A 25,486-nucleotide genomic window follows, 5' to 3' on the forward strand; every position below is an offset into this window, starting at 1 on the left:
CAAAGTGCTTCAAAATCTGGTTCTCTCCTCCCTTTCTAGTCTTCTTACAACTTACTTTCCCCAGCCTCCATGACACTATTCTACCACAACCTTCCAGATCCAGTGATCCTGGGTTTTCCTTGTACAAGACACCCCATTTCCTGACTGTGCATTTCCATTCATTCCCCCATGCTTGGAGTGCTCTTCCTTCTCATTTCTTCTTTCAAGCCCCAGCTAAAATACCCACTTCTACAAAAAGGCTTTCCCAATTCCCTATAATGTTAGTGTCTTCCTCCCCAAAAGTATCTCCAATCTGTCTTGTCTATATCTTGTTTGCACGTCGTCTCTCCTATCAGACTATGAGTTCCCTGCAAGCAGGCCCTGTCTTCTGTCTGGTACTAAGCACAGTGTCTACACAGAGTAGGTGCTTTAATAGATGTTTCTTGACTATTCACCCTCCACAGCCTCACTCAGATGACATGAAACATTCCCTGATCCTCCTCTCTAGTCCCAAACCTGAAAGTACCATCTCTCCCATGAAATCTATCAAGTGTTGAAACATCTCTAGAGAGCTGTTACAGTCTAAGTTCCCTAAAGGCAAGGACACATCTTATTCATGTTTCTATTTCTTTCACAACCAAAGAGTTGAATGTCTCCATGAACATAAATAACAGGGTCTGGCTCAGGGAAAGCCAGAGATGGACTCAGTATTGGGCTGGATAATTCCACACATCTCAGCACCAAATCACAATTAAGCTGAATATGAACTTAATTTGAATTGCCCAAACTATTGGGACTGACTGATGATCAAAAACGTTCCTAGAAAGTGAGATCTGGATTACATAGATTTTGTCTGCATCTGGCCTTGCCCTGACCTCTCAGCCCAAAGTCTCTCCTAGAAAGCAAGTACCCATGGGAGACAGTTCTCCCCTCCTGAGCATGTTACCCAAAGGAGAATACCTGTGGAGCCAGGCCCTGTTTGCCTGACAATGCTTCCTTCCCAGATTTTCTGTATGGGTTTTCAGTGACATCTGGCGGCTGCTTCACAAGCTCTGCCACATTCATCAGATTAAGTGGGAGGATACTGAATGCATAGAGGTACTTTGGAAAAAAACAATAACAAAACAGCTTCAAAGAACTTAATATTTATCCTAATCTAACACACTGTAATTTCTTTATGAAGACTGTCATGAGAAAGCGTAGTATTAATTTTTAAAATGAAAACAGCAAGGACAACAAATCATCAAAGCTAAACACTGCAAACATGTTATTTGTGGAAGGAGAAAAAAAGAAGGGAAAGAAGAAAGGTGGAAAGCACTCTACTCAGAATGTCAACTCTGGTTGTTACACTTTTCGCCAGTTTTTGTTTCTTCTTTTTTCCCCCAGAGTGCTGACTAACCTGCCTGTCATTAACTCTGCAAAACTTCACCAAAGTATGAGGAAACACAGCTGTCCTTCAGAATTTGCAAGGTGCTTCACATAGATTATCTTGGCTGATCATGTGGAGGGGGCTGGATGGAAGCTAAGTGACATTTCAGCAAAGTGAGATTGTTTCTACTAATTTTCCTACAGAACTTTCAGTCTCAGTTCCAAATATAAAAAAAAAATAAAACCCTGCACATAGTCTACAGGCATTAAATATGACTTTTTTTTTGCTTTTAGGCAATTGGGGTTAAGTGACTTGCCCAGGGTCACACAGCTAGTAAGTGTCAAGTGTTTGGTCTGAGGCTAGATTTGAACTCAGGTCCTCCTGACTTCAGGGCCGGTGCTCTATCCACTGCGCCACCTAGCTGCCCCTGAAATAGGACTTTTTTAACATTAATTTTAGTAGAAAATCAATTTACCCTTAAGTCCATGATTTTTAGAAGATTACATTCTAAAGCATGGTATTACTACTTCAAGAGATCTGTCATTCACCCCTTCCAAGAATATACATTACAACCTCTTCACCCCTTAGATGCTGTGGTTAAAAATTCAACATCTGGTGGTCAATCTTCAGTGGGTAACCTATTATTACTAATAACATAAGAGCAGGCCATTCCTTGGCCTGGAACGCACTTCCTCCTCAAACCTGCCTTGGAGGCAGGCTCTCTACATTCCTCAAGGGCTCAGCTCCAGCACCACCTCCTCCTTGAGGATCTTCTGGATCCCCCCGACCCTTGAAGCCACTTCCTTGCTATGTCCTATATTGACTTACCTGTGCACACTCTGTTTTGCCCAGGAGAACAGGAGAAAGTTCCCCAGGGGCAGGAGCTGTTTCATTTTTGTTTCTACATCCTCAGCATCTGGCACCTAATAGGTGCTTAATAAACATTTGTCAATTGATTGACTTTCCCAGTGTAAAAAGCAGCCACTGACTGACACTGGAAAAACGAAATGAAGAACCCACACTGCTCAGATGAAGACATGTGGTTGGTGTTAGTTGGCCCCTACACATATCTTGGAAAGGCACTGCAGAAGAACAATGAACTGGGCCCAGAACTGAAGAGGAGAGACTGGGTCAGACCACACTTGAGAATGATCCTAAATGGCTCCCAAAATGATTCCAAATGGCTACAAAAGCCCATCTTTTTTAAAAAAACTATTCCTTTTTAAAGAAATAGTTTATACAGTATTAGAATTATTCCCCACCCCCAACCTTAACAGTATTTTATTTTTTCCAATTACACGTAAAGACAGTTTTCAACATTCACTTTTATAAGATTTTGAGATCCAAATTTTTTTCTCCCTGTCTTCCTCTTCTCCTCCCTCCCCAAGACGGCAAGTAATCTGATATAGGCTATACATATATGATCATATTAAACATATTTACACATTAGTCATGTTATGAAAGAAGAATCAGAACAAAGGGGGAAAACCACAAGAAAGAAAAAAGAGAGAAAATGGTACGCTTCGATCTGTATTCAGACTCCACGGTTCTTTTTCTGGATGTGAATGGCATTTTCCATCATGTGTCTTTTGAAATTGTCTTAGATCATTGTATTGCTGAGAAGAACTAAATCTAAAAAGCCCATCTTTTTAATACCAACATTTTTCCAGTCTGCAAGACTGCAAATCATGCAATATCATCTTTTCAGAAGAATCAAAGTCATGGATGATCCAAAGAACAATGGAAAAACATACGAGTATGAAAAGTTGGCCACACAGGAGAACACTGTACACAGAAACAGCAACACTGTGTCATAATCAACTCATGATAGACTTAGCTCTTCTCAGCAATACCATGATGCAAGACAATTCCAAAATGGAAAATGCCATCCACATCCTGAGAAAGTACTATGGCGTCTGAATGCAGATCGAAGCATACTATTTTCTCTCTTTTTTTTCTTTCTTGTGTTTTTTCCCTTTTGTTCTGATTCTTCTTTCACAACATGACTAATGTGTGAATATGTTTTAAATGACTGTACATGTATCAGATTGCACGCTGTCTTGGGGAGGGGAGAGGGAGGGAGAAAAAAATTTGGAACTCAAAATCTTATAAAAGTGAATGGTGAAAACCATCTTTACATGTAATTGGAAAAAATAAAATACTATTAGGTGGAAAAAAATAAAAATAAAAAAACAATAACAAAAAGAGTATCAGTGAAATAATTAAAGACACCAAAGAACAGTTCTAGGACAAGAAGCCAGTCTTCTCGGAAAGATTTATAAAATGGGTGCCTTTGCTTCATTTGGCCACTTTTCCCCAAATCCTTCCCTACTATCTTTTTCTTTATATGTGTATGCATTAGACGCAGAATCTCAAACCAGAGACGCTATGTCTAATGCATATAAAAGATGGCACGAGCACAGGACAACAGCAGTAGTAATGACAGTCTAACAAATGAATTTGGGAAGCAAAGCTGGGCCCTCTGAAGGGCAGAGTCCTTCTGGCTTTTACATTCTTATTTTTCACTCCAGGCACTTAGTCAGGACTCTCTGAGGCTTCTGGGAACCTTGCTGACCAAGACAATGCTACTGGTGAGAACAGACGATCGACTTGTAGCACTTCTCAAAGGACAGCATCTGGATGCTGCTGTCCTGCACGTGGGCGTCTGTCTGGAGGATAATCTACTGGGCACAATACCAGTGATTCCATATTTACCTTCCTCTTCTCTGTGTTTCCAACATTTGCCAGAGCTATGAATCGGGTAACATGCTGAGCAGTTTCCTGGAGGACTGTGTGGTTTCTATAACAGATTTGAAAGAAAAAAAGATACAAACAACTTTTATATTCCACTTACCAGTATTCTGTAAATGGTTTCTATCAGTGAGAGTTCTCTTTTCCTCTTATGGCATAGCGGCCTCAGATCTGACTTCTTTAAAGGTATAGGAATAATAAGAGCTAATATTTATATAATGCTTTCAAGGTTTGCAAAGTTCTTAGCACAGGTTCACCTGCAAGGTGCTCTTATTATCCCCATTTTACATATAAGATTAAGTGATCTGCACAGGCTAGTACGTGTTGAAGCAGGATTTAAAACTAGGATATACTGACTACAAGTTCAGGACTCTCTTCACTATGGTACCTAGCTGCTACTATCATTATGCTTGCTATTAAAATTGCATCGTCCACAGGACATGAAAGCAGGACCTCCTTCTAAAGACATGACATGAAATCCTTTATTACTTCCAATGTGCCCCAAGACAAGAAGGAAGCAGCCCCTGCTGCTATCCAGCCCAACTCTACATGCTATCTTTCCTCCCAATACCCCCAGTGTGTTCTACATGATCTGACCATGCTCTGGCTGTGAGCTGATATATAAGATTAGTTTGGAATAACTGCCATTCCCCCAGAAAGCCCTCTTTTTCAAATCCTTCCCTAAAATCTTCTCTGGGTTTCAGACCTTCTCTAAGGTCTCTTTCCAAACCAGGAGTTGGCTGATTCTGGCCCCTCACCTGTTTTTGTACAACAGAGAGCTAAGAAGAATGATTTTCACACTTTAAAACACAATAAAACCTTATTTTAAAATGTAAAAATCATTCTTAGCTCCTGGGCTTTACAAAAACAGGCAGAGTAGTTTGCTGATCCCTGTTCTTCCCTATTTCTAGGGAAGTCAGGACACCCAAAGGCACTTTGAACCAAACCTGGGCTCTTCCCTGCGCAGCGGTTAGTCAGGAGGCTCAACTGTCAGCAGAACTAACTCCTCTCATTTCAATTCACTGCCTGTTTCTGATCTTACTTTCTAGCATAACTTTTTCCTTCCCACAGATAATGCCTATGCTTGGATAAAGACTGAAAAGCAACTTTCTTGAAGGAGGAAGCATCTGAAAAAAGGCAATTTTAGCGTGGGACAATGGAAAGTTGGAAATAATACAGCCAATTCTTACTTCTCTGCTAATGGACCATAGCTCTGATGTTCTGGGAGGGGGAAGCAATTCCAACCTAGAGCAAATCTTACATTGAGCTAAAAGATTCATATCCATTGGACATGGAAGAGGGAAAGCAGGGAACAGATTATCTAACCAGGCAGTCTCCTAGTGATCCTAAAACAAGTTTTCACCATGTAGCTTTATTATCTGAAGTGAAAATACATGTATATTGAACAAAATTCAAAGCCAAGTAAAATGCAGATTATCCAAACCAGCTTCTTCATTAGTTACACATGAATATTTCACATAGAAGGTATTGGTACTGTCCTTCCCTGGCTGTCTTCCATACCGAAATCCTCAGATATGCTTCTGAAGCAACTACTAATGATGGGAGTTTCCAAGTCTATACAAAAGGGCCACAGCCTGAATTCCCAGGAAATTTTTGGAAAACTTTGTCTTAAGAGTAAGTAAATGTAGTTATAAATGTTATAAAAGTTATAAAAGCTGTAACTGTGTATGGCTTTGCTCCAAACTCTAGAGCAGGGGTTCTTAACTGGAGCTCACAAATCACCAAGAGCTCTTGGGATAAATTCTGGGGGTGGGGTGGGGTGGTGGTGGTCCATGAATGTGGACAGGAAACAAATTACATCTCTATTTTCACTCAGCTCTAAACGAAATTTAGCTTTTCCTTCAATTAAGGAGGTAACATTATCCTAAGATGGGTCTACAGGCTTTACCTAACTGCCAAATGGGCCTACGACATGCAAAAAAATCAGAAATCTCTGTTGTAGAAGCTTAATTCCTTAGGCAGAAACTATGAAATTATATACCCCTAGTGGAACACTGCATATATTGTTAGACTCAGTTGATGTGCTGTTTAATTTTATGGTTGAACTACTTTCTCCCTTCCCACCTTTAAAAAAATTCTTTGTTACAAGGGATGGTTCACTGGGCAGCGGAAGAGGGTAAGATATATTCAGAAATGAAGGTGATGTAAAAACAAAACATACTAATTTTTTAAAAAGAAAAATGATACCTACCGATAAGGAAGCCTCTCATAATAAGTCTTTTCCAAGGCAGCAAAGTGATACCTGGGCTTCAAGTCCATGGCAAGATGGGAGATCAAAGAGGAACCCTTTTTCTTGGTATCCACATCTCCCTGTAAAAGAAAAATAGTGTCCTCTGTGACTGATCTTAATGATCATGCAGGCAGGCACAATATAAGCATATTGTGTTAAGTGTCCATACTTGCAGTAATCATACAAGTTTGAATAACAAAAAGAGAACTAGGTCATATGTGGATCACAAATGAGGAGTTGGAGGTGGCCCCCTCTCAACCTTTGCACACAAAATAAATCATTAAAAACAAAGCTGGAAAGTAAATTAGCTCTTGCTAATTAATGTGGCATGCTATTGTAATTTTCTTTGTAGAAGGCCAAGCACAGACCTCCTTACAAGGGTGACATTAGGAGATGATTTGGTCAACACAAAATCAAGTCAAATCCTCAGGTGCCAGATGTTTTTGGAATAGTTTGTATGAAATACTCACAGAAGCATTCATAAGACTGGGAAGGAGGGGAGAAAAAAAAGATAGCACTGAATTGGTGGGTGTGATGGCAAGTGGGGAGGTTTGGGGGTGAGAGAGGGTTGGAGAGGTCTAAAGACCCGAGTCCAAGTCTATAATGTGCCACTTGGTGGTCTGGACAAAGCATTTAACCCCTTTGTGTCAGTTTTCTTCTCTTTATAAGATATGGGTAAATACTTGTAATGATCAAGTGATATAATGTGGAAATGCTTTAAAATTAATTCAGTGCTACAAAAATTGAACACGGTAGTACGAGTGGACCTCAAAGGTCAGAATGTCCCTTAAATAACCTTTTCTGGGAACAATTATCTACACGCTTTCAATAATCCTTATTGAACCTATGTGATTGCAGTTTATTCCACTTGTTAGCACACAGAAGTCTGTGCCATTCTACATAAAGTCTTTCCTAAAACATGCCTTTTTCAAGCATTAAGGGTGAGGCTCTTAGTTTTAATATTCCAAGATTTTGTGAACAAATCCATTTTATGTTCATGACCACGCTGCATGATTTTATCCACCTTCTTAATATTTCCTGTCTTCCCCTTTGCAGGCTGAAGAAATCTCACTTTTGGCATTTGTTCTTATATATGAGTACCCTCTCTTCCCCTCTGATCATTTTTGATACCTTCACTGGCTCTTCACCAGCTTCAAGTCATTCCCCAGGATGTGCAGAGACCAGTTTCAATGTAGAAAGGCTTTCAGGTTTGGTGATACCATGGGTTTGTACAAGGGGGAGAGAAAGCATTGGCTTGTTTACAGTTTATGATGGTGAGGAAGTCAGGCTCATCGCAGCCTACTGCTGATATATTCAGGGCCCAGTCTACAGAAATTGTATAAGGCTATCACTGATAGCCCTGAATCCCCTGAAGGTACTCCCATGCCCACTACTCAAGGTTTCCTGATGCCTCACTGTGGTACAGAGCTGGGCTCTTAATGACTCTGTCATCCAAGCAGAAGCTCAGGGTAAAAAGGTTTCAAATACAGGTTCAGGCATTCTTGTCTATCACCCAAAGTTCAGGCTACCTAAGATCAGCGATGCATCATCAGATGGCTGGCTGAAAGGAGAAGAATTTTTCAGCCTCAGAAGTTCATCAAGACTGTCATCTAGAGTATACAGAGGGGCTGCAATTTGTATCAGTGGAAGGAGCGCCCATATTGAAAAAATTACAGATCCTTGAGTTGCTGACGCACCTTACACTTCCTCATACTGAAGCTCATTGGACAGCTTTCTGACCAAACAGAGTCAAATTCTTTCCTGTTGATTTGGCATCCCATTCCTTGTAAGGTCTGCCATTGGCACACTGGGGATTTCATTTGTATGCCCTCTTAGAGATCATTTATGATAATATTAAATGAGAATTGTCCAACTAGAGACCTCTAGGAACTCCACAAATAAGAGAGTGACATTCCTTGTGGTTCCTGAAAAAGTCCAGGGAGGGTCTGAGTTAACTAAAATATGTTAAAACCTGGAACATGCAACACAGATCACACAAAACCAATTGCAGGACAATTTGCTTCCAGAAATCTCAATTAGACAAAAAAAAGCTGTACGTTGGGAGGGTCAAAGTTTCATATTCAGTCTTTTTTCCGTTCTTCTTTGTAGAGGGGAAATATTTACATTTGTTGATGTTTATCAATATGACACATCATCATAATAAGGAAGTTGTTAAAAAATCCCAAATGGAAAAGAATTACTACTCACAGAAGCATTCCCGAAGTTCCCCACACCCCTGGGCCATGGGGATGTCAGCAAGACATCAACACCTTTAAACTGCGATGCGGACTGCAAAGCTGCCTTCAACGAGCTTACATCCTTGGAGGTAAAGCTGTAAGGTGGAGCAGGCTCAGCCAATGACTCTGTCCCACTGAGGTATGCAATCTGTAGGCCTGAGGCACCAGTGAAAACACCTTTTCTACCTACATGGAGAAAAAACTGTTAAGTTTTAGCTACAGTGTTAGAACAAAAGCAGGACTGTCATGGTGAATGGCCCACATACCTCAAGCACTTGTGAGTGGCTGTGAATTCTGTGTCAGGGCTGGGTTATATATATAATAAATATATATGAAATGCTAGGTTAATAATTTTTTAAGAAGTAAGAAAGGGAGGCCTCTCCTCCTCCAGAAAATATTAGATAAATTGAGTCTGACAGAATAACAGATCTAAGAGGACCCCAAGAGAACTGGTGAAAAGCATTAAATAAAAAAATTTAACAATGGGTGAAACCAGGGACTGTTAAAGATGTACCACTCAATTAGGCGGAGAAAAGAATCCAAGCCAGAAGAGGAATAGATGCAGAACAGAATGAGAAAAAAACTATACTTCTCTGGGAACTAGGGCACAATCTAGGTTGGGAAGGGACTGGCCTTGGACAGATGAAGAGAGACAGTAAGGCTTCTCTCTCTTTTAAAAAACTATTTTTAAGGTGTATCTCTTACAGTAGATTTTAAATACAGTCTATGGACCTATAATCATATAAAAAGACAGGTTTGAATGCTTTGCTATCACCGGCTAACTAAAAAGAAAGGGGTACGGAGAAAAGAGAGGTCTATGTTGACAAAGCTACAATCCTAAGTCCTTCACAGACAGTGGGAAAAAGGCAGAAAGTGACCTATGCCATCACAATTACACAATGAACTACTGTGAGTTTATAGCCATAAATTTCCCATCAAACAATATGGTTATTTGCATATTTCACTATCACTTCCTCAGGCACTCTGAAAAAAATTCAGATTGCTGTGTTACTAGCCCTGAGTCTTATGCAGATTAGAAGACAGTCAGACCTCCCAAGCTGTCCTTGGATCTCTGTCCAAATCTAGAAAAGACAGACAGACCAGAAGACACTGATAAGATGCAATAAACATAGATGTTACGACTCAAGGTAACAACAATGTAAATGGAAAGAGCAATAAAACAAACGAAAATGAATCCTGTGAAAATTATAATAGCCAAGGTTGGCCCCCAAGAAGAGCTATGAGAAGAGATTTCCTTCTCTTCTTTAAGAAAAGTGGAGAATTATGGCTGTGGAACTTTAGAGACAATGTTAACTTTTTCAATGTTTTGGCTCCTTTGGCTGAATAGTTTTAAAAATATTTTCTATTCTTTGTTATAGAAGACAAAAAGAGGGAGGACACACTGGGAAACGAAAGGGGTGAAAAATAAAGTTTATTACAAACACTATGAAAGTTGAAGGTCATATACTAGATGTGGCTTTTCTTTACTTACAATGACAAATCACGTCATTTCATTTCATGGATCTAGGTTCTTGCCGATGGAACTCTGCCATAGTGCTCGTTTCAGGCTATCTAGGCCTTCACATCTTGAGTGACTCTTACTTGTTTTCTCAACAATTCTTAACCTTTTTTTCTAAAGTTCAGTAAAACTTTATTTTTTTTTAAATTTAGATTTGTAGTAACTACAAACAATGTCTAGGTACTATGTAGGTCGTTTCTTCCATTGTTCCCCAAATGGGTGATGCAGATACAATTAATAAACTCAGTGCCCAATTGACTGCTTTCTGGAGCTATGCTCTTCCTGCCTCTAGTTTCCAGATGAAACACGAGTCAGAACTTGAAAAACGATATTTCAACAGAGATGGGCACCAGAGAGAAGGGACAAAGGGAAAGCCCCCTCTAGGACTGGGAGATAAGAGCTGAATAAAGCATAGAGATGGGAGAGGGCAAGATGAGAACAGGAGTAGCTCAGATGAAGGACAGCAAGCCAGAGAAGAAGATAAGGCCAGAAAGCTGGGCTGAAGGCAGACTGTGAAGGGCCTAGAATGCCGGGATCAAGAATTTGCACTGTATTTTCTGTTGCTGCCCTCGAGCTGTTCCAGTCATGTTTTCTTGGCAGAGACACTACAGTGGTTTGTCACTTCCTTCTCCAGCTCATTTTACTGATGAGGAAACTGAAGCAAACAGGGTGAAGTGACTTGCTCCAGGTCACATAGCTAGCATGTGTTTGAGGCTGGACCTGAACTCGGGTCTTCCTGCCTCCAGGCCCAGTGCTCTACCCACTATGCCAACTAGCTGCTCTGTTTTATTCCGTAGGCAAAGGGAAATGCTACTGAAGGTTTCCTGACAACACTGTGTTAGGAAGACTACTTGGGCACTGCTGCGAAGGACAGATTGAATGTGTGCAAATCGTTTAGGAACCTACAACAATAGGTCGGTGAGAAGAAATGACAGTGTGAAGAAAGGGGGACACAGTGGGAGTTGAGAAGTCAGGACGGATACCAGAAAGAGCAGTGAAGCAGCATCAATAGGACTTGGCAGCTGTTTGGAGGTGCGGGGTGAGGGAGAGGAAGCAGACAAAGATAAAATCATGAGCTTAGGTTCCCTAGGAGGGTAGTAAGGCCATCAAGAGAGACAGCTCTCTTTAGAGGGAAGGCGAGGCTGTGGGAGTAAGAGCACTTAGTGAAGTTTTTGGCCCTTGGTTCACAAAAGTTATGATGCCAACTCTGGCAGATCCTACTGAGCTAAAAAGGCTTACGTTTGGACCGAGCAACAAACTGTGGGACTGTTATCCTATAGACCAGGCTACTCAGGGCAGAGACACTCCTCCCCCAGGCCTTGGCCACCAAGTAATCAACAGCCAAATCAGGAAGCTGTCAACTATGGCATGGAAGGGGCTGTGATTTGCTTTTGTGGAAGGAGCGTACACACGGACGGAGTCACAGATACTTGGTATCTTGAAAAAAATCTGATTATTTCATGTTTGGCAATGACTTCTAAGCGTTCTTCATGGTTATCTCACTTAATGCTCAATTCATGTATCATTCACTTATTCTTCTGTTTAAAAGCCTCATTCAAAAACTCTATTCCACTATTACTCTCAAGTCCTTCACCTTTCATTAGAACCATTTAAGAGTTCCAACTGCTCTGTCACACCTGCCATGACTCTGTTCCTGAGAACAATTTTACCATGTGGGACTGGGCTGTCATTCTCGGTTAGATTGTAGTGACCAGGCTGAAAACTGCTCTACAACTGCCTTAAACTATGAAACTGTATGAAAGAAGGAGGGATTAAAATGAGACCTGTATGACAGGGACTAAAGAAAGGATTCCATACGATGGTGCTGGCCCCCCCACCTTCCCAAAGAACATACATGAACTGACAGTGATACTGTTAGGCTGGGGGCATGAGTTACCATACTATAATAACTGGATTTTACATACACATGGCTTCTGCATGACCAGATAAACAGAAATGAGTCCCAGAGGGTGATTCTTAGGGAAATATATGGACTGGAGGAAATTCCAAAACTTCATAGCAAAGCTAAAGATCAGTAAAAAGAAAGTGGATCAGACTGAAAAAGCAGAAGTTCAAAAGAGCACAGGAAACTGGAAAAGGAAATCTGATAAAAAGGGAATATTAGCAGAGAAAGGGAAAAAAAGGAGGAAGGCTATGGCCCCACAGTCATGGTTTTTGGCAAAGAAATTGCTCTTACTTTCCTGTGTAACAGAGGGGGCTGCCAGAGGCCCATTTTATCAAACCACATTGTGAGCCCACTACAGCAACCTTTTCTGATCCATACCTAGGTAAGTAATGTTTTCAGCTAGTTCACATCCATCAACATCTGGGAAGTACTTGACAGCTTCCTGGTCATTAGCACCGAGCACATACGTCTGAATAGGTGCTTTGCAGAGGAAAAGAGATAACAAGAAACATCATATAATTACTGGATGTACTTCTGCGCATGAGAAAATTTTTCTATGCATGTGTAACATTTTTAACAAAAGCAAAAAAAATTTGTATTACCACTCCATTAACAGCTCTATGTGATACACAAACTCCCTTCCAGGGTATGTCCTGTGCCCAACGTTCACCAGCTGTGCTTGGCATAAAGGCACTTAATAAATGCTTGTGGACTGGCTGCTAAGTATTGTTGGACAATAGAGGTAACCAATTTATGTAATAAAAATGGATGCTGCAAATGACATAATAAAAAGGACCAAAACTGGAAGAATGAAGAGTCCCAGAAGACTTGATCTGTCAAATTGATGGTATACATCTTATACAATGTACATACAGAGAGGTTCACACTATAAAATCCACACTCAATCTGTGACTTGAGCATTTTCCGTCTCAATGTGCAGGATGTAGTAGAACATAAGCACCTTGAGGGGAGGGGCTGTTCCATTTTGTCTGTGTATGTGGCCAGCACATAGTAGGCTCTTAATGAACGCTTGTTGAGTTGAGCTGGCACAAGGAGGAAATCCTTAAGCGACAATACATAGGTAAAACACACCAGGACCACAAATCCTTGGTACTCTGGTACTTATGTTTCAAAGTAGTAATTTCTGTACCTTTCTTGACTCCTGTCCTGTATTCCTCCCATTCAGTACTTGGTGCAGAACCGAAGAAGTCACCTACACACAACAGCAGCTAAAATGAGATTTTAAAGCAGACAAATATAACAAAAATGCGGTCAATATACAGTCTTCATGGTTAACATCTCCAAATGGTCAAAACCAATCTGCATAAGTTGAGCAACAATTCTGTGATGGGGCTCTAACTCTGTGAATGTTTTGTGCAATCTAAACCACAAATATAAACTATTCAGATCCTTAGTAAGCACAAATCTATGTCGCCTTTCATTGCCAGAGTAGCTACTAATTCAAATTGGGAGAAGATAACAACATATTCTCCAGGTATCAGTCCTATTGCCCTTTATGGTACTCACTATCTCTGCTCTCTCTCTCTCTCTCTCTCTCTCTCCCCTTAAAGACACAGTCACAGAAAGAAACACATCACAAAGAGCAGGTCATCAACATTCAAATTTCCAGTACTAGTCTCTAAACCTTTTTGCTGACTGACTATCCAAATGGTTCTGTTCTACCTGGTTGTATGGATTGGAACACCCAAGTCACGAATAATTGCAAAGCAATAAGTGCTAAGGAAAGTTTCCTGAAGCATCTTTCTGGGCAATCTAGATTTTCCTACATCTAGCTCACCCTCAATAGCAACTGATCTATCCAGTAACTTTTCTGTATTGGTTCTCAAAGTGGTTATAAAACATTTAATCCAGATCACAGAGAAGAGGTGACTGACACTATCAAAGGCTGCAGAGAGTTTGAGAAGGATGACGATTGAGAATAGGCCATGAGATTTGACAATTAAAGAGATCATCACTGGTAACTGGAAAATGTCATTTCAGCTGAAATGATGAGGCTGGAAGCTAAACAGTAGAAATTTTAGAAGCGAAAGGAGAAAAATAGAAGTACTCATTGTAGACAGCTTCATAAATGACTTTAGCTAGGAAAGGGAGAAGAGCTATAGGAGAATAGCCAGCAAGGACAAACAGATCAAGTGAGGACTTTTTAAAGATGGGGAGATGTGCGGGTGACAAGGCAGCCAAGAAGCAGCTAGGAGACTATGCTACTGGACACTACCTACTAAAGTGTCAACTCCTTGAAAGCAGGCAACAACACATCTTGTTAATTTCTGTATCCCTCCACAGTACTCTGCATAGAAAGGCACTCAACGTTTGTTAAATGTAACTGAAGTAATGTGTCAGAATGAAGACATCATTTGTTAAAAGAAAAAAAAAGACATCATTTGTTTTTCCCCAATGGTCTTTTGTCTAGTTGAGTCAATATACTTGCTATCTCTGAATATAGTTCATTACTCAGTCAAGCCTAGGTTATTAATGCATCTTCCTCTCCACTAACCCTTGTGTATTAACTATTTTTTTTCAAGTGCCTACCGTTGCAACGTACTTGGCTCAGTGATGAGATACAACAACAAAACAAAATGGTGCCTGGCCTCAAGGCACCTCAAGAAGGTTACAACATGTAGACAGATAAGTAACTACAAAGTATATACAACATGATTTCAAGAAAGACATAGCATAAAAACTAGGGCAATCAAGAATGACTTCATGTAGGAGGTACCACCTGAGGTGTGATTTCAAACGAGCTATAAGGTAGAGTTGAGAAAGGAGGCATTCCTGATACGTGAAAACACTCACTAAAGGAATGGAGGTGGGAAATGAGGAAATGTCCTCAACAATTAACAAACTAGTCTGACTAGAAAGGAGAGTTTGATAGGAATTAACATGGAAAAAAAAAAGACTAAAAAGTAGGTGAGAGTCAGACTATGGATGGATTTAAATGCCAGGCTAAGGACTTTATATTTTATCTAAAAGGCAATAGGAAAACAATGAAGATTGTTTAGTAGTCGGACGACATGGCCAGATCTGTATTTTAAGAATACTAGTTTGGCAGATGTGAGGAAGATGGATTGTAGAGAGATTAGAATTTGGAAACAATGCATAGTCCTGGAGAGAGGTGATGAGAGCCTGAAGTAAGATGGTAGGAATGGATGTGAATGGAAGGAAAGGGATGGACATGAGAGACGTTCTGGAAACAGAACGAACAAAACTTGGGAATACATTCAATAAGAAAAGTCAGAGAGAAGGAAGAGCAGAAGAATGGCCTTGAGGTTCTGAAGGTACACTAGAAGGATGATAATGTCCTCAACAGAAACAGGGGAAGTTTATGAGGTGGGGAAAGAATTGAATTTGATATTCAAGGGAACATTCAAGGAAAGGTAGCCAAGAGGCAGTTGGTGATAGGACTGGAGCTTAGGAGACATAGACATTTGAGAGGTTGTTTGTAAAGAGGTGATAACTGAAACCAGCAAAATTGAGCATAATCCTTAAGGGGGGAAAATGGGTATTCAGTGAAATAGAGGACTTTCAAGCATTCCTGATGAAAAGACCAGAGCTGAATAGAAAATTTGACTTTCAGATACAAGACTCAAGAGAAACATGAGGAGGTAAACAGGAAAGAGAAATCATAAGAGACTTATTAAGGTTGAACTGTTTACATTCTGCATGGAAAGATGATATTTGTAACTCATGAGACCTTTCTCAGTATTAGGGTAGTGGGAGGAAAAAAAATTGTATGTGTGTATATATATATATATATATATATATAGATAGATAGATAGATAGATAGATAGATAGATAGATATAGATAGATAGGTAGATAGATATATAGATATAGACATAGATAGATAGTAGATAAATTGAGGGCACAGAGTGAGTTGAAGATGAAGGGGTGATATCTGGAGAATAAAATTAAGGGGTGAGAGAGGACTATATGGAGAGAAGGAGAAAGGGAGAGGTAGAATGGGGTAAATTATCTCACATAAAACGGACAAGAAAAGGCTCTTACAGTGGAGGGGAAATGGGGGAAGGTGAGAGGGAATGAGTGAATCTCATTCTCATTGGATTTAGCTTAAGAAGAGAATAACATACACATTCAATTGGGTATGGAAATGTATCTTACCCTACAGGAAAATGGGGGGGGGGAAGGGGACAAGAGAGCAGGAGGATGATAGAGGGGAGGGCAGATTGGGGGAGGGGGTAATCAAAAGAGAGAATAAAATAAATGGGGATGGGATAAGATAAAGGGAAATATATTTAGTTTTTCACAACATGACTACTATGTAAGTGTTTGCATGACTACACATGCATAACGTATCAAGATGTTTGCCTTCTCCATGAGGGTGGGTGGGGAGGGAGGAAGGGAGAAAATTTGGAACCCAAAGTTTTAAAAACAAAAGTTAAAAAAAATTGTTTTCACATGCAACTGGGAAATAAGATATACAGGAAATGGGGTACAGAAATCTATCCTGCCCTATAGGGAAACTGAAGGGGAAGGGGATAAGAGAAGGAGGGGAGAGATAGAAGGGAGGACAGATTAGAGGAAGGGGTATACAGAATGCATGCTATCTTGGGGTGGGGGTAGGGACAAGATGGGGAGAAAATTTGGAACTTAAAATCTTGCGGAAGTGAATGTTGAAAACTAAAAATAAATAAATTTTTTAAAAAGTTTAAAAACAAAGAGAGATGATAATTGAATCAATAGAAGCTGATGAGATCATCAAGGGAAAATGTAGAGAGAGAAGAGGAGCCAGGATAGAACCTTAATGGTCCTTCAAAACCCAGCTCAAAAATCACCTTCTCTAAGATAATGATTTTTGCTAATTGTACTCCATTCTAATTTATCTTCTACTATGGCAGCCAGGTGGTACAGTGGATAGATGACTGTCTCAAAGTCAAGAAGTCAGGCCTCAGATACTTACTGGCTGTGTGATCCTAGGTAAATCACTTAATCTCCACGTGCTTTCAGTTTCCTCATCTATATAAAACGGGAATAATAATAGCCTCTGTCTCTCAGGGATGTTGTGAAGATCATGCGAGATAATATTTTAAAGTGCTTTGCAAGCTTTAAAACACTGTAGAAATGCTAGCTATTATTATGGCCCCTCATTACTATGTGCACTAGTCACTTACATGGCATGTGACTATCTTGAAGGGGCTTATATTCCAACTTAATTGGCCTACTTGTTGTTTCCCACACGTGATAGTCTATTTTCTTGCCTTATACCTTTGTACAAGTTGTCTCCTATCCCTGGATTGCCTGGCCTCCTCACTGACACTCTTGGAATGCTTATTTCCCTCCAAAACTCAGCTTAAGTACCACCTCGAAGAGACCCTTCCTGATTCCCCCAGCCATAGCACTACTCTCCTCCTCTCAAACTACTCTGTTTCATCTTGTAAATCTTTCACAATAACTTATCTGTGTACGGGTTACGTTCTGTCCTCTTCCTTCCCCTCCTATCCCCCAGTGCGGGCTCCTTGAGGACAGGGACCAAGTCATTTTTGTCTTTGTATCTCCCCTGCCTAGCTCAGTGCCAGGCACAGAGCAGACAATAAATTTTGTTTAGCTGAATCAATGAAACACACAGGGAGTGTCTATGTTCTCAGCCCTATCAAACAATCCAACCATAATAAAACATATTACACTTAAACCCCAAACTGTACTCTTCTCTCCTGGAGTCACCTTCAATTCCATCCCCTAACCCCTAGTCAAAAATTGCCAAAGGGGACTAAGGAAGCCTATGGCTGTGCCACAGAGCAAGGAGATAGTTGAGAAATGCTGACCTAGACACCAGGTTATCTGTTTTGGACATTTTTTTCAATCTCCATCTAGAACAGTTCTGGGCTTACAACAGATATTCACCCTGACCACAAAACAGATTTATTAAATTAGGAACCCAAGAAATTTGTCTCTGCAAGTTTTCCTGGGGCAATGGCATTAATTTTCAATATGAAAAGAAACATCTTACATCAAAGTTCCCATTTTCTTCTGAATTGTTCCGACTCTATTGAATAAAACATCAAACCTTCCTTCTACATCGCCACAAGCCAGCCTGTAGGCAAGAGAGAAACGTTCAGTTAACACTAACACCTGTAGAACTTAGTGCAAACAGCTCTTACTGCACTCGTGTGGATTTCTGATCTTTTTAGTTAGGGTTATCTCTGAGCTGAGTTCCGTAACTCCATCTGCCTGTGAGACATTGGTATCTGAGTGTCCCGCTGTCACCTCAAACTCAACATCTCTAAAACCAAAATGGCCTTCCTCTGAAAAAGTGTTTCTCCCTTTGCACTTCCCTGTTTTTATCATCATACTGTTCTTCCTGTCACCTAGGCTTAAAATCCCAGGATCACTTTGAATCCTTCTTGGACTCCTCCCCCACATTGCCCCTAAGTGGCATGGAGGGTCCTTTTCTCTGCATCCTTTCCATCTCTGTCATTTCTCCCTGATCCTTTCCACTGTGAACCTCTCATGTCACTGTTGGGTCTTTCCTATTAAGGATGAAGCAGCTCAGGTCTCAAGACACTAGTTGTGTGACCCTGGGCAAGTCACCTAACCTTTGTCTGCCTCAGTTTTCCCAACGATGAAATGAGAATAACAGCACCTACCGAACAGGGCCGCTTGTGAGAAACACATATGAGTAACATTTGAAAAGCACACTGCAAACCTGAAAGTCCTGCATAAATGATAGCTGTTATTAATCACTGCCTCCCTCCAAATTCATTTTCCCTCAACAACACTACATCCCCCCATACGTGCTACTAAATTATCCCCGCCTCCCGTTTAACTACTGCGGGAAGGAGGGGATCCTGAGGTGGCGGGTCTCCTAACAAGATGGGCCTGAGGAAAGAAGGGGGAGCCTGCCTGGAAAGTGGACTAGAACAGAGGGGGAGCAGAGGGAAACTCAACGGCCGTGGGAGGGCAGGAGGGGCAAAAGGGCAAGAAGGGAGCCCTGGGGGTAGGTCCCCGGGGGGCGGAAATGAGGAGGGGTCTGAGTTGCGGTGGGTCCCGGGGGGCGGACATGAGGGGAGTCCCGGAAAGGTCTGAATGGGGGTGGGGAGGGAAATGGGTCTGGGGGCTGGCACATGGACCGAATGGCGCGAGGCGAACACTGGGGTGCGTGTTTGGGTGGAGGCCCAGGGGAGGCGGGCAGCAGCCGACCCCGGAGCGGGAGATGAATCCAAGCACGGCGGGCGCTGCCTAGTTCTCCCACCCTTAGGTGCCCGACCCCGATTCCCACTCCCCCAGCTGCCCTCCGCAAGGGTTTCCGGTTCCGGGTCACTCACAGGCGCAGGGGCTTCTGAGCCATTCGGCCCGGCCGGCTGGAGCAGACGAGCGACCTGCGCAACCACGGAGCCCGGCACTCGCGCCTCGGCCCAGTGCGCAAGCGCCTAGAGTGGAAGTCCCAGACCCTCCCTCCTGAAAGCTTGCGCACTTGACGTGGTACGGGAAGCAAGGCAGAACAAAAGCCTTCGCCTTCGGCCGGAGAAGAGCGCCCACCCCGCCGCTTTTCCCTTCGCTTCGCAAGATCGTGAGCTAAGGGTGGAGCTAGACAGCTGTGGGCGGCTCCTTTACTGAAAATGCGTCCACCTCATTCTCCGCCCCCACCCCAGCCTGGCGTCTAGCCCACCGCTGGCAGAAGGATTCAACACAGAGGGTCATAAGTCGGCATTTATTATTTAAGTTGAGGGACAGGTTATGAATGGAGTGGGGGGGGGAGGCCTAGGGGAGAGGGAAGAAGGGAGGAGGCAGGGAGACGAGAGCCTCTCCTTTGTGTCTGCTCCCGACCGGGTTGATCCTGATTTCTGAGCCTTGGTCCAGGGTACACAATGAAGCACACGATAAGATGAGGTTCCAGGGGCTACAGGTTTAGGAAACATCAAGGGGTGGTCAAAGTTAAACATCCAACCAGAGGTAAGGGCTGGGATTCTCCTTGGATCAGCAGCACCGCTTCCTTTTAGAAACTGAAGTACAGTGATAGGTTCCATCCCACTTATTTCAGCTCTTAGGAAACATTCTTGTAAAGTCTTTGTGCTAATGAATTTTTTCATCGCCTCTCTAACTTCTTGTACTTTGCTTCTGCAGGAAAAAAAAACTTTGACAAATATTTTTGGAAGACAGATTTTAAGCAAATGTAAAAAAAATGTATCAGCACTGGTTTGAAATATAATCAAATCATTTATATGCAGTTTAAAGTGAGGGACCATCTATCTATAGGTGCAAGTTTAGAGGCCATTATGAGATTTTTAGGCCTCCCCCCCACCCGCCTTATCTTGGCTAGGCTCCTGCAGCTCTTTGCCAGCAGACCTGTGCTCCACCTCAGGCATGGACAGACACTTTGAGAGGGCCTTGAAAAACTTTTGTCATTAACAGGCTGGAGCTTCAGCACAGTAGGAAGAACCATTTGGCCCCACATTCCCAAACCTCACTACAAGGAACCATGTTCAGGTCTAACTGAAAAAGTAGCTTTTTAGGGTTACAAGGTTCAATCTATTGTGGTCCTCTTTTATCTTTAAAACTCCTACACAAGTGATATCCCTCTTTGGATTCCAACCTTTCTCTAGTCCTTAGCCTTTGATTATAGTTACAGACTCTTGTGGCTCAGATACAAAACTAGCCCAGTACAGGACTCTGATTCTCCCTGCCACACCTGAATAGATGGCTCCATTTCAGGCAGTTAAAGGCAACTCAAGAAGGTATTCAATGTTAGTTCTTAGTGAAAATGAAGATATAGAGTAAGCACTCTGTAACCACTATTAACTGTGGTTAACAAATGTATTAGCTTCCTGCTTGAAAGAAACATACAATTAGAAAACTGGAATAACTGAATATGCTTTTGTTTAAAATAGTTCTGGTAAGACTCACTAATGTTGCTAAGTCCCCAAACCCCTCAAAGTAAACCTTCTCAGCAATCTGTTTTACTAATAAATTACACTTGAGGCATCCTCCAGGGACGACCAGGGACACACCATCTGCCCAATCACCCCTCTTATTCCATGCCAGTCACCAACCAGTCCAGGTCTAAAGAGCTAAAGAAAGTCTATTCAACACTTAAGTGAGTGCTGGGGCAAAGCTGACCCGCATGATTGTTATAAAACGAGCCATGCCCTAGAAGGTTCAGTTACCTAACAGCAACCTTTAAACATCAAGAAGACACTCTTGTCGTCTGTCTTGTTCCTTCCTCACTTTTCTTTCTTCAGAATCTTGACCCTATAGTTAACCATTTCAGCTTTACCCTTTCTAGCCCAAGTCCCTTAATATTCCTACCCCATTCTATCACTATGGCTCATCCTTTCCCAAACCCCAATCCTAGATTATTTCTTCCATCCAATCTTCTCTGTTTCTAAATCCAAGCTGCTGCACATCAATAAAAAGGTCATAAAATTTGAATCCATAACAAATTTATTTCATATAATTTCAACCATGGCCCTCACTACTCTATGTTAATTCTTTTATTCTTCCCTGATTGCCTCTTATCCCAACTTCCCTTGGCAACTGTTTGAACGTTCTTTCTTCTCATGCCACCTACACCAATAACCCTCTTCTTATCAGCAGAGGATTGAACTAAATACTTCATTAAAAGAATGGTAGCAGTTTCCTCATCTCCTCAACTTTACATTCCAGATCACCTCAAAATCTTTAAAGATGAGACAGACCTTTTCTTTGCAGGTATCAGTCTCTCTTCAAAGACTTCAGGAGCTTATCCCTGTGATCATTCCATTGCCTTCCCAAATGTTAAATCTCTCCTTATCCACTGTCTCCTTAACTATTTAAAAATAGGTCTATTTCTATCCTTAAAAACTGAATATCCCATTCCCTCAAACTATCGTCTTGTCTCTCCCCTCAATTTCATGCCAAACTCCCAGGGAAAAACAAAAACAAAAATTATTTACACCTGTTGCCCTCCACTTAACTCTGCAATTGGACTTCCAACCTTAACACCGCTCTCCAAAGCCACTGATCTCTGAGATAACCAGATCTGATGGCCTTTTCCCAGTGCTGACAGCTCCACAGCATTTGATCCCTTGACTCTCTCCTCCCTCCCCTTTCCTCCTAGATGCTTCCTGTCCTGGGGTTTTTCCCCACTGCTCTCTCCTGCCTCTGTGATAGTTCCTTATCAGTCTCCTTTACAGGTCCATCACCCTTGTCCTATTTATGTGTGGTGTAAGTGAGGGCTCGATCTGGACACCTTTCTCTTGATGGTCTCAATCACGTTCCAAGGGCTTAACTATCACCTTTATGCAGACAACCCCAGACCTATATCTACCTCCATACCACCTATATCTCCAAATCAATGTCCTATATGCATTTCAAACTCTACATGTCTCAAAACAAAATTCAATACTTTTTCTTCTTTGCATGCCCCTCAACCCACCTTCTTCTGAGCTTCCTTCCTTCAGGTACGGTTATCACCATCCTTCTAGTCACCTAGATTCGCAACCATGGAGTCATCCTTGACTGTGCTTTCATGATACCTCTCACACCCATTTCACTCTGTTCATTCACACAGCTGTCACCCAAGCTCAAGTCTGTAAATCTAATGTAAAAGTCTAAGTGATGAAAACTGATCTCCCTGACTCTGTCAGGGAGTTGCCAAATGGCCATTCCTAATGACACAGGTTGACTATATTATTCCCTTGATCCAAGAAGCTCCAATGGTTCCCTCTTTCCTGCAAGACAGACTATAACCTGCTCTGTTTTTATAATTAGGGTCCAACTTCCCTTTCTAGGTTTATTGCATATCACTCTACTTCACAACCTTACATTTAAGCCAAACCGGCCTCTTTATTTTTTTACATAAGGCATCTTATTTCCCACAGCTGTACCCTTCGACAGGTTGTACCCCGTGTCTGGTATGCGCTCCTTTCCTCTGACTCATAAAATATCTACCTTCCTTCAAAGTTCAATTCAAGTTCTACTTCCTATAGGAAGACTGTCCTGATGTTCTCAGCTGCTAATTTTCCTCTTTCTCAATTATTTTGAATACATTTTGTTTTTAATAGTCTGCATATATATTCTTTCATCCCAACAGAATCTAAGCTTCCTACAGGGTAAGAACTATCTTCATTTTGTCTCTGTATTCCCAGTGCCTAGCAGAACATCTGCCCCCAAGTGCGTACTTGACATATGCTTAAATATTAGCATGTGCTCTCTCTCCAAGCAAATTATTCAATGGAATAATTACCCAGTTTCTTTGAATATGCATCCAACTTGTAAGCTGCCTGCTCCAGAGCTGCTACTTGCTCCTCAATTAAAGTGATCTGATCCAGATGAGGCTGAAGGGCTGCATCTAAAACCAAAAACAAACCAGATCTTTTAGCCTAGGGAGACATAAACATCATCCTCAATAAAGACACATCTCCACAAGTATGTCCAGACTGATCTCTTCTTGCCACCTAACAGCTGTGAGGGCATCTCTTTACGTAGGTATAAGGAATTCACCGAGAGTTAAAAAAAGGGATGCCACCCAGGACGCTGATTGTAAGTGGGAATCCTACAGAGACTAGTAGGAAAGAGAGAGAGAGTACCGGATTTGCAGTTAGAAGGTTTGGGTTAAGGCCTTTACCACTAATTAGCCACAAGACCACAGTTTCATCATCAGCAAAACACAGAAAACAATACCTGGCCTAGGACCATTCCTGTCCATCAGTAATAACGTCACAATGTCTCTATAGCCTTCTTTGTAAGGCAGAAAGACACCACTGGAAAGAGAATCTAAATGCTAGAAAGAATATGTTCTAGATGGTAAGCTATGATAAGTCATCGAGCTCTGCCTTGGCCTTGATGAAACATGCCATATACTGGAAGAGGAACCGAAACTGGAGTCAAGACCCAGGTTTAGCTCCCAATTCTGTTATTTACTTTGTGTGACCAGGGCATTCACTTAACCTGAGTGCAAATTTCTACGCAGGAAAAATGTGAAAAGAGCATTCCTAATCCTCCACCCAGCACTATCCCCAATCCCCTAACTCAGTTTGTTTTCGTAACTAAGCCATGCGCTCCAGAACGGGGAGTGGCATAGAGTAAGCCCCAATAGCTTTCCAGTGAGAAGATAAAAGTAAATACTTACATTTCTGGTTTAAGTCCTTTAGGTTTCTGCTTATGTTTACTGCAATATCTTTCATTTCTAGATACTTCAAGCTAGTCAGTTTGTTCATATTTTCCAGAAGTTTATAGTCTTCACTGGTGGCTTTAAAACAAAGAAAAAATGGTGAAAGCTTGGATATCATACTTTAGGAAAGAGCTTCTCCCTCCAGTCCAGACCCCTCCCTGCTAGCAAAGCCAGTGGGGGAAGGGCTGCTTACGGACGGAGGGACTGGGGGTGGGGTCCTCTGATAGAGGCCTCGGAAGGCCGAGTCCAGACACCCTGCAGGGGGCCCCCCCGCTCCATGTCTGTCTTTGGCTACCCAGCGCCTTGCACACCGCAGGCCCTGGATAAACGCCCCGCCTCACCCGTCAGCTCGCCGGTTAGGTACGTGGCCATTTTGGAAACATGTCCTGGCACAGCCCCGCGATGTCCGCCTCGGCGGGCTCCGTGGCCTCCTCGGCCGTCTCCACCACGGCATCGTCTAGGCCGGGAAGGGAAGAAGGAGAAAGGACGGGGATGGGGGAGGGGAGGGGAAGGGATGGAAAGGGAGAAAAAGGGATAGGTGAAGAGTCGGAGAAGCCGGTAAGGGGAGGGGGGCGGCGGATGGCCCTCGGGCAGGGCCCGCCCCTCCCGCTCGCCCCGCCCCGTCCTGCCCCAGGCCTCCTCTAACACCTCACCCCGCTCCTTCACAAACATCCCGGGGCGAGGGTCGCCCCTTCCCCAAAGCCCACCCTTCTTTTACCTCGTCCCAGACCCTCCCGCTGGGCTGCAGGGACGCCCTCGGCTGTGGCCGCCATGCCGGAGCCTTCTCAGGCCCCGCCAGTGGGCCACAGGCCTTCCGGGAATACGCGCATGCACCGGAGCGGAGCGGCACCTCCCGCTTACCCCCCGCGCAGCCCAGGCTCTACTCCGTAGTCTCTAGGAGCCACCCTTCCCTTTCTGGCCCCACCTCTCGGAGCAGGAGCTCTTCCTAGCCCCGTCCCTCACAGCCACTCTCTCCCAGGCCCCCCGTTTCCGCTGTTGGCCCCGCCCCATAAGGATCTCTTTCCGGTTCCCTTCCATTGCCTCGATCTAGAAGTCTTCCTTCTTGCGGTACCCTTTCTTCTTCTCCTGCTTTCTCGTTGTCTCTCTTTACGTCTCTCCCACGTCACCACTCCCCAGTTCCTCCTCAGTGCTAGTTGATTGACTGGTTGATTGCCTCTCCTGAATTGCCTCCGCAATTAATGAACTTTCTTCCTTTGGCCTCAAGCACTTTGCATTTTCCTGTTTCTGGCCAGGTCGATAAGTGCCAGGTGCTTTGCTGAGCGCAGTGTGTGCAAGGAAGGCAAAAATAGTCCCTGCTCTGAAGGAGCTCAATATAATGGGGGAGAAAG

The 25,486-nt window shown here is 42.6% G+C and overlaps 2 protein-coding genes across 2 annotated transcripts in view; both read right to left on the reverse strand.

Moving 5' to 3' along the window:
• CWF19L1 (CWF19 like cell cycle control factor 1) overlaps nt 1-19,422 on the reverse strand; it is a 34,836-nt gene extending 15,414 nt beyond the window's left edge. Inside the window, 8 exon segments of the mRNA XM_078150785.1 lie at nt 940-1,080; nt 4,064-4,148; nt 6,312-6,430; nt 8,559-8,773; nt 12,391-12,492; nt 13,163-13,241; nt 17,990-18,080; nt 19,312-19,422. Of these exon segments, the coding sequence (XP_078006911.1) occupies nt 940-1,080; nt 4,064-4,148; nt 6,312-6,430; nt 8,559-8,773; nt 12,391-12,492; nt 13,163-13,241; nt 17,990-18,080; nt 19,312-19,334 (855 nt within the window). The 5' untranslated portion in view covers nt 19,335-19,422.
• A 638-nt stretch (nt 19,423-20,060) lies between these two features.
• Nucleotides 20,061-24,991, reverse strand: BLOC1S2 (biogenesis of lysosomal organelles complex 1 subunit 2). The gene is given in 6 exon segments (XM_020994555.2): nt 20,061-20,104; nt 23,211-23,315; nt 24,096-24,215; nt 24,479-24,514; nt 24,517-24,594; nt 24,856-24,991. Coding segments are annotated over 6 exon segments (426 nt in total). The 5' UTR covers nt 24,911-24,991; the 3' UTR covers nt 20,061-20,072.
• Nucleotides 24,992-25,486: the final 495 nt, after the last annotated feature.

The sequence above is a fragment of the Phascolarctos cinereus genome, unplaced genomic scaffold (assembly GCF_003287225.1).
Source record: "Phascolarctos cinereus isolate Bilbo 61053 unplaced genomic scaffold, phaCin_HiC Scaffold_3;HRSCAF=262, whole genome shotgun sequence".
Taxonomy (NCBI): domain Eukaryota; kingdom Metazoa; phylum Chordata; class Mammalia; order Diprotodontia; family Phascolarctidae; genus Phascolarctos; species Phascolarctos cinereus.